At 35.8% G+C, this 9,205-nt stretch overlaps 1 protein-coding gene across 1 annotated transcript in view; it reads left to right on the forward strand.

The window, feature by feature from the left end:
- The window catches only part of LOC106877366 (PTB domain-containing engulfment adapter protein 1), an 85,792-nt gene that overhangs the window by 58,405 nt on the left and 18,182 nt on the right, over positions 1–9,205 (forward strand). Inside the window, exons 4-5 of the mRNA XM_052974128.1 lie at positions 6,256–6,327; positions 6,866–6,964. Of these exons, the coding sequence (XP_052830088.1) occupies positions 6,256–6,327; positions 6,866–6,964 (171 nt within the window). The remainder of the gene's footprint in view (positions 1–6,255; positions 6,328–6,865; positions 6,965–9,205) is intronic.

Below are 9,205 nucleotides of genomic sequence, written 5' to 3' on the forward strand. Positions count from 1 at the left end.
CCCGCCTGTCCCCATCAGCATCTCTCTTTCCATTATCAAACACTCCAGAATTTTTAATCCTAAATTTCTTCATAATGATTTTTCCTTTCTTCCCCACACTAAAACGAAGTGCTGTTTTTACCAAAGAGCCTAATTGATCACTTTTCTTTGCAAACAGCTTCAAGTCATAAATCATCATCATCATCATCATAATAACCATCATAATCATTATCGTTGTTGTTGTTGTTGTTGTTGTTGTTGGATGGTACCAGACGTCTTGGTAACTATTCCAGTTTTTATTTTCTTCATCTTATTTTTACTTTATACGTTGCTACTTGAATTTGGCAAGCATTTCAAATCAATAAAATTCATTATCGTCTTTAGCTTATGTAAAATTCTTTACTTTCCCCAATAAATGGCCAACTTGTGTTCTAGAATCGGTTCATGTGCCGTCAGGTTCATTGTAGACTTGTGCTGGTCCTTTGGATTTCTTCTCTCTTTTTAGATTTTAATGAAGGAACACCTCATTTGGAAGGGCAGTTATTTAAAATTGAAGTTTTTTATTGAAATTTATTTCAGTTCATCATCATCATCATCGTTTTAGTGTTTTTACGTGGCTACAAATTTCAATGTACGACCTGCTATATTTTCTTGAAGTGTATTGACTGTAACAAGAGATAGCAGGGAACCATTTTGAACGGAAGTGTTTGTTAGTGGCTGACATTCACTGCAAAACACACTAAAAATCTTCTCAGCAGTGCCAGTGTTATTATCAAATGAATAGAGTAGTTGGTCACAAATGTAGTTTCTTTACCTTTTAGCATTTAAACCAGACATAACTGGCCCAAGTATTCTGCCTGTTTTATGTCCAAACTGGTCAAATCCAGGCTCTCGCACCTATCTTACAATATCATTCTAAAAATAAACCACCCTATCAGTGAAATTACAAAGCTACAAGATAAAGCATGGCTACTTCTAACCAATGTGAATAAATTAGCATTACATTTGACAGAGTAATCTGAATGCTGAAGGGTTAAATTTCAGCTTAGTATAAATGCTTCTAATCTATATCTGGTCAGCTAATTATAAACCTGCTCATTCTCTTTTTCACTGACTCTTTGAACATCTCTTTTGTAATCTTTGGTATGGAATCCTGTTATGGACATTGTTTATATATCCTGATACATGACAGACAAGACAAAATCTCTCTATGTATTTATTGGTTTCAAAAATCTAACTAATTCCTCTTCTGATTTGAGCAACCTGACAAAATTCTCTTCCAATTTGAGCAATCTGACATACTTTTTGATAAAAAGTATGCCTGATTATTCAGACACAGCTTACTTTGGGTAAAGCTGTGCTGATTCTATGAGATGAAATGAAATATGTTCATGTGATTCTTGATGTTTATATTTTGATCAATTTGATAAATTTAATCAATGTAAGGGAAATGTGTTTATAGCACCTTCTGAAAATAAGTTTTATGCCATCATGCCTCTAATCTTGTTGAATACTTGGTTTTAGTATTAATATAAGGGTTTTCAAAATGTCTGGCTAAGTTATGGGACAGTGTGCAAAAGTCCTGATTTGTTTTCAAGCGACTTGGATTTAGATTATTTCAGAGTTAAAACCGAATTTGTGAAATAAAAGTTGCTATCATTCAGAAATGGGAAACTTACTAACAGATGTCAAATAGATACAGATGTATGCCCGTGTATGAACAGTGTAGTAAATGATAAGACGTAATCATTTTGATATCAGTGGCATCTAAGACAGCAAGTTGGTAGAATTGTTAGCATGCCAGGCAAAATGCTTAGCGACATTTCGTCCATCTTTATGTACTAAGTTCAAATTCCACCAAGGTCAGCTTTGCTTTTCATCCTTTCAGGGTCAATAGAATAAACACCAGTTGAGTACTGGGTCAGTGTTATCAACTTACACGCTCCCCTAAAACTTACTGACCTTGTGCCTAAATTTGAAACTAGTATCAGTGGTATCTCCCCATTTTGGGTTCATGTGCTTTATGTATTTACTTAGGCTGCAGGCGTGATTTTTGTGTTTAAATAGTTCATTTCCCAACCACATGGTTTTAGGTTCAGTCCCATTGTGTGGTACATTGGGCAAGTGGCTTCTGGAGCCGCAAGCCAACCAAAGCCCTTTAATGGGTTTGGTTATCAGAAACTGAAAAATGCATATCATGTATGTATACATGTGTGTATATCATCATCATTTACTGTCTGCTTTCCATGCTGGCATGGGTTAGACAGTTTGACTGGAATTGGTAAGCCAGAGAGCTGCACCAGGTTCCAGTCTGATTTGACATGGTTTCTACTGCTGGATGCCCTTCCTAACACCAACCACTCCAAGAGTGTAATGGGTGCTTTTTACATTCCACCAATATATATATATATACAAGAATAAGAACAGAACAATCAAAAGTTGTTTTGGTCAGAAGGGTAGGGTACGGACTGGTCCAACAATCTGATTGTAGTAGACCAGACCATACAATGCAGCACTGCTTTGTCTGCCCTTTACTACTGCAAGTCTTGCAGTTCAAAAGACCTTGCAGAGTTCAGTAGAAATGTAAATAAAAAAAATTAAGAAAAAAAAGAGGAAAAAAAACTATGTCAAGAAATGGGAGACTGTCATGTAACTATTATAATTCAAAGAATCAAAAAAAGATCAGATAAACTTCTAAGAACAAGCAGTATGTGGGTTTATTAAATACATTGGGATGAGGACGTATTTGGTTGTATTTATGTAGCTTGTATCAATTGTTATTTTGTATGATATGAGCAACATCAATAAAGAATTTCCCTTGGCATTTTATTTTTGCATCAAAATTACTTTATTTTTGATATTTGTGGTTATGACATCTGAATACAATCCAATATAGCTCTCACCTTTCAAAATTCTACACTTTTATCTGCATATTTTTATTTTTCAAAAATTAGCTTATTATTACTTCTGTTATACACTTATATTTATGCCTTGAGTAGGAAGTCCAGCTTTGCTATCTCTATGCACTGTTTGTCATTTACAGCTTGTCATTTGATAAATGCTACACCCAACGTCTTTTATATCAGAAAACTTCTTAACATCTTTTCATATTCAACCCTGACATATATTCATAAAGCTCTTTTCCTCCTTTTTGTCCTCGATCACTCTTTACTTTTCCTGTATAATCTGTCTGAGTATCAATGCTCACTCTACCACTGATCTAGCTGCAACCAGGATGTTTGCTCTATTCACAGAACCAATGTCTGAGTCTTGCAGTAATGTTAAATTCTTACAGATGCATCCTCTTGCTGCTAGTTCCCTGTTTGTGCACATATCTGCCTCTCTACATCTGCACTGCGAAATTTAACCTTTTACATGAATATTTTCAGTATTCATGCTCTCTCACTTTTCACTTGCTGCATTCTTCAAATGTGTTGCTCTTAGCGGCATGTCTTCTACTACCATTAATGATATTGCCGTTGTTGTTGTTTTTATTTATATATGAGAAAGGCAGCAAGCTGGCTGAATCATTAGCACACCAGGCGAAATGCTTAATGGTATTTTGTCTGCCACTAACTACATTGAGTTCAAATTCCGCCGAGATCGACATTGCCTTTCATCTTTTCAGGCTCAATGAAATAAGTACCAGTTATGTACTGGAATTGATGTAACTAACTAGCCCCCTTCCTCACAAAATTTTCAAGGCCTTATGCCTAGAGTAGAAATAATTATTTATATAAGAGTGTGATGGAAGACATACTCCTTACCTAAAATTGTCGACAGATGTACACATGCTCGCACTCATATATCATACATATATTCTTGGCATCATAAGAATTCAGTTTTTACGGTCCAAAATGGTTTTTCAACCCAATAATTTACAAGCTATTATGTATAGCTTTATGTACGTGTTTGAAGATGTATTGTTTATACCAAAAAAGAATTTGTATGTATGTTTGTGTGTCTGTGTTTGTCCCCCCCCCCCCACTGTTGCTTGACAACCAATGTTGGTGTGTTTACGTACCCCTAAATTAGCAGTTCAGCAAAAGGATAAGTACTAGACTTACAAAGAATAAGTCCAGGGGGTGATTTGTTCGACTAAAGGTGGTGCTCCAGTATGGCTGCAGTCAAATAACAAACAAACAAAAATATGTTTGTGTGTGTGTATATGTGTATGTGCTTTAACCTGTTTGTATCTGAATCATTACAGCGGTAGTGGTTGTTTTCCTTGTGCATCTTTCTGAGTGTTTATTTATTTATTTATTCTTCAGTTACATTACATCCTATTTTAACAAATGGCTCTTATTAATAGCAGTAGATATTACTAACTACAGGAAAAGGCATCTCGCTGGTAAAAACTCTGAAGAAATTTTTTGTCTGAGTCACAGCAAGGACAGCCATCTGTATAAACAGTATGATGGTGGGGGGTTGCAGCTGTCTTGTGCATGCTATTGTTGATTGTGCTTCTTAATGCTCTTGTATCAATCTATTTTGGTGCTAACATTGGTTACAGTTAACTCTGGATTGTAGAAATCATTTCATATATATGTATGTGCATGCTTGTGTGTGTGTGTTGACAAATCCTGGGATTCTGACACCTGGTAAAACCACTATGAATAAAGTATTAATACCAATTGTGGACATGTTTTGCTTAATGAATTATGTTATACACACTTGCAATGAAATCTGTCATAATATATATAAGTAAAAATTTCTGTGTGCATCTATGTGTATATCAAAATGTGTATGTGTGTGTGTGTGTGTGTATATGTATGTATTTATATTTACAACTTAACCTTATGAACTTTCTAAACTCTCTGACGAAGCCCAGAGTACCTTAACCTTATCTACCAAATACTTCAGTTCACTGAAGGGATGGAAGTAAAGTGGGGTACTGTGACCTCTTGGCTGAAACAGCTGTAAGATACTTTCCAAGCAAGGTAATATTTCGCCAAGGCCAGATATGTTTCTGCAGAATTTTGGACACCACTTGTATGACTGTGACCCTCTTTTACAACTGTCACACAAAATCAACATAAGGAGATAGAAACACATTCTCATATACACACACATGCAACAGGTTTCTTTCATTTTCCATCAACCAAATCCACTTACAATGCTCTCAGTGTGTGTGTGATTGATTGGATATGGTTCCTAAGTAGAAATAGGAGTATTTAACATATGAAATACAGATCAATAGTTTTATATATTGATCATATGAACAAAACAGCTTACTAAACCATTAGTTTCTTACAAGTCTCTCTAGACTTACAGTCCTCAAATGTGTCTGTTCAGATCTGGAATGATCTGAACCTCTGCAAAACCAAAACAGTGCAAGTTATAATGGCTTGTACATTTACCTTTTATTTCAGTGATTTTCAGGGAATCATGAAATTTGCACTGTTAGGGCTGCAAAAAAGAAATTTAAAAACTTTATGTATGTATATATGTATCTATCTATCTATATATATATATATATAGCATGAAGAATTTAAGCGAGCTGCGCGAAAGTGCACGGCTCGTATAGTGAATGGGGAAAGCTTAATCTGCAATGTTTGCAGTTGTGTGTGCTTATCAAGAGCAGGGCTCATTAGCCACCAACGGAGCCGCACGGAGCCGCAAATGCAAAATGTAAGTTAGTACTAGAGCGCAGAATGTTCCTGAAGGTCGGCAATGGTCTTCCTCGGTCACGAGTGGACGGCCATCATCATGTATATATATATATATATATGTATATATATAAAATCAATATTAAGGATTCAAAGAAATTAGGTACTTAAATAATAGGCACCGAGTAGGGTCAAAATTAAACTTGTAAACAACACTTTTAGCCGAATGGGTACCGAAGTACATCCAGTGAAAAATTCAGGTTACGTTCATGGAGAATCTAGCCCTTATGAGTATCTTAATAGCCTATGGGCTTATCCAAAAGTGTATGTTGTATTGGTCGTAGGTACTTTGTATACTCCAGACTATCCAACAGGTTGGAATTTCAGTGAGGTGTATTATGAACAAGTAAATAACTAGAAGATGGATAAGCGTCACTTCATTACAGTTTTGATGTAATGTACTCATTAGTCTATTAAAGAAATCCGCTGGAATCAGCTTTAATGAAGTGGTATTTATCCATCTTTTTATTATTTATTTATTTGTTTTTTTATGTGTGTGTTTGTGTGTGTGTATAATTGTCAGGCAATGCTTCATGCAAACTATAATAATAATAATAACAATAATGGTCGTTTGTAATGAATAGCCTGTTTATTGTTTATTTTTCAGTTCTTGGGTGAGAGTGAAGTGGATCAACCAAAGGGCATTGAAATTGTGAAGGATGTCATCAGAAAGATGAAGGTAATTCTACTTCACCAGTTCTTTGTCTCTGTTGCCAAATCTTGTCCATGAAAGAAATTTATGAAGGAATGAAAATAAAGAAAATCCAAACGAACAAAAGATGGGTGTAAACTTATCAAAAATATATTGTGTTTTCACATATTACCTATTTATAGGTGACAAATTAGCAGGGTCGTTAATGTATCAATCAGATGGTGTTTTTCCCCACCACTGCTTGACAACCAGTGTTGGTATGTTTACATCCCTGAAACTTAACGGTTCAGCAAAAAAAGACCAATATAAGTACCAGGCTTAAAAAAATAAGTAGTGGGGGTTGATTTTGTTCAACTAAAATTCTTCAAGACAGTGCCTCATCATGGCCACAGTCTAATGACTCAAACAAATAAACGGTATATTATATAATTCAACATGCATCAGATTATTCTTTGATTCTACACCTAGAATTTACAGTTCAATACATTACCATTATTTGTTTTTTTGATTCCTCGTCTACAGTTAGACACTGTGTTGTTTTATTGTTTTGTTTTCTCATCTCCAGTTCAACAAACACATTAAGAAGGCAGAAGGTCAGAAACCCCCCAAAGTAGAACTTACAATATCAGTCGATGGAGTTACTATCCTGGACCCCAAAACAAAGGTATTTTTCATTCATGCTCACTAGAACTTTCTAGCAATAGAAGCCATTTTGTAATCTACCTTTCAAAAACATAGACACATGGTTGACATACATCATCATCATCATCATCATCATCTGCTTTCCATGCTAGCATGGGTTGGACGATTTGACTGAGGACTGGTGAACCAGATGGCTACACCAGGCTCCAATCTGATTTGGCAGTTTCTACAGCTGGATGCTCTTCCTAACGCCAACCACTCCGAGAGTGTAGTGGGTGCTTTTACGTGTCACCCGCACGAAGGCCAGTCAGGCGGTACTGGCAACGGCCACGCTCAAAATGGTGTCTTTTATGTGCCACCCGCACAAGAGCCAGTCCAGCGGCACTGGCAACGATCTCGCTTGAAAATCCTATGAAGGCCAGTCAGGCGGTACTGGCAACGGCCATGCTCAAAATGGTGCATCCCATGTGCCACCCGCACAAGAGCCAGTCCAGGGGCACTGGCAACGATCTCACTTGGCTTGCTAGGTCTTCTCACGCACAGCACATTTCCAAAGGTACAATGTTGTTGTTTAGTCCCAAGTTGTTCTCACTTCGACCATTCCATCTCTTTTTAAATGGAAACTGAAAAAAGCTTGTTGTGTGCATCCTTGTCTTGACATCGAGTGATTGTTGTAAATGAACGTCATTTGTTTCCAACATGTCTAACGATGGGGAGAGTATTACCTTATTTGGAAATAGGTGAGGATTGACGCCATGAAGAACATCAAGTCATAGAACATCTCCCTTAGTAAACTCTGTCCTACACATGCAAGTATGTAAAAGTGGATGTTAAAACGATGATAATGGTGTGTCTAATTAATAGTACATTATCCCTTTTGATACCAGCCTGTCAAAAACTTCCCTTGGTCCTTTGGTGCAAACTTCCTGTTTTAAAAGTAACATAAATTTAAACTTTCCACAAAAATTGCATGTTAATTTATGATTGTAAAAACCCAATAAATATTGAAAAACTTACCTTACAAATTTCATTAGTTTCAAAATTAATTGAAACAAAGGCTGTGTTTTTCAACAGAAATATGGTAACAAAAAGGTTATCATATGTTTTTTTTTTATTTTAACCCTTTAGCATTCAGATTAATTTATCAAATGTAATGCTTATTTATCTACATTTTAAAAAATTAATCATGTAGTGTCTTGTAGCTTCAGAATTTTGAAGATGTGTTTGTTTATTTTTAGGATGACATTGTTGGATAGATATGAGAGGCTGGATCTGGCCAGTTTCAACATAAAACTGGTAGAACATTTGGGTTGGATATAGCTGGTTTAAATGCTAAAGAGTTAAGTTGGTTGGCAGGATATGATTTAAGGGGTGTTTGGTTGTTCTTTCTAGCTGATCTAGCCAGGCTTCATTGTTGACTTGTTTGTGTGTATTGTAGTATACAGCACTGCAGTATATAGCGCTGATCAACTGAAAAGAGTTTCCAGCTTTTTTCGAGCAAATTAATTAGAGTCAATGTAACTTCATCACTGTTTGTACTTTGCTTTGTATATTCTGGCACTAATGACGGGAGGTAAGCAATTCAACACAATCGAGAGACTGCATAGATGTGTTTGATTGATTTAATGTTTAATATGTCAGTATTGTAATTAGTAAAGATGGTGGTATATTGGTTAAAAAAAATCATTAAAGTAATGACATGAATAATTAATAACATTTATATTTACATCCTGAAAGTGTAGAAGCTTTGTGATGTGAAATAAATCATTCAAAGGAGCATCTCAAAGTGGATGTAGTTATAAATAACAGTATGTAATATATTGAGTTTATAGAAGAACTTCAGGTAGAAACTTTAGTATAGTGTTTAGTACGTTTGTCATTGTCATAGGAGTTGCAGGTTCAAATCTCACAGGTAGCCTTTCACTTTTTTTTTATTTTCATTTTTTTACATCAAAACATCTTTTAACAGAATATATTATATGCTTTTATTTATAGTTGTAACCATTTCAAGTCTCACTTTTAGGATCTGTTTCAGATTTTCTCAGTGGTTCTTCATCATCATCATCATCATCGTCGTTGTTTAACGTCCGCTTTCCATGCTAGCATGGGTTGGACGATTTGACTGAGGACTGGTGAAACCAGATGGCTACACCAGGCTCCAATCTGATTTGGCAGAGTTTCTACAGCTGGATGCCCTTCCTAACGCCAACCATTCAGAGAGTGTAGTGGGTGCTTTTACGTGCCACCGGCACGAAGGCCAGTC

This window comes from Octopus bimaculoides, chromosome 17 (genome assembly GCF_001194135.2).
Source record: "Octopus bimaculoides isolate UCB-OBI-ISO-001 chromosome 17, ASM119413v2, whole genome shotgun sequence".
In the NCBI taxonomy this organism is placed as follows: Eukaryota; Metazoa; Mollusca; class Cephalopoda; order Octopoda; family Octopodidae; genus Octopus; species Octopus bimaculoides.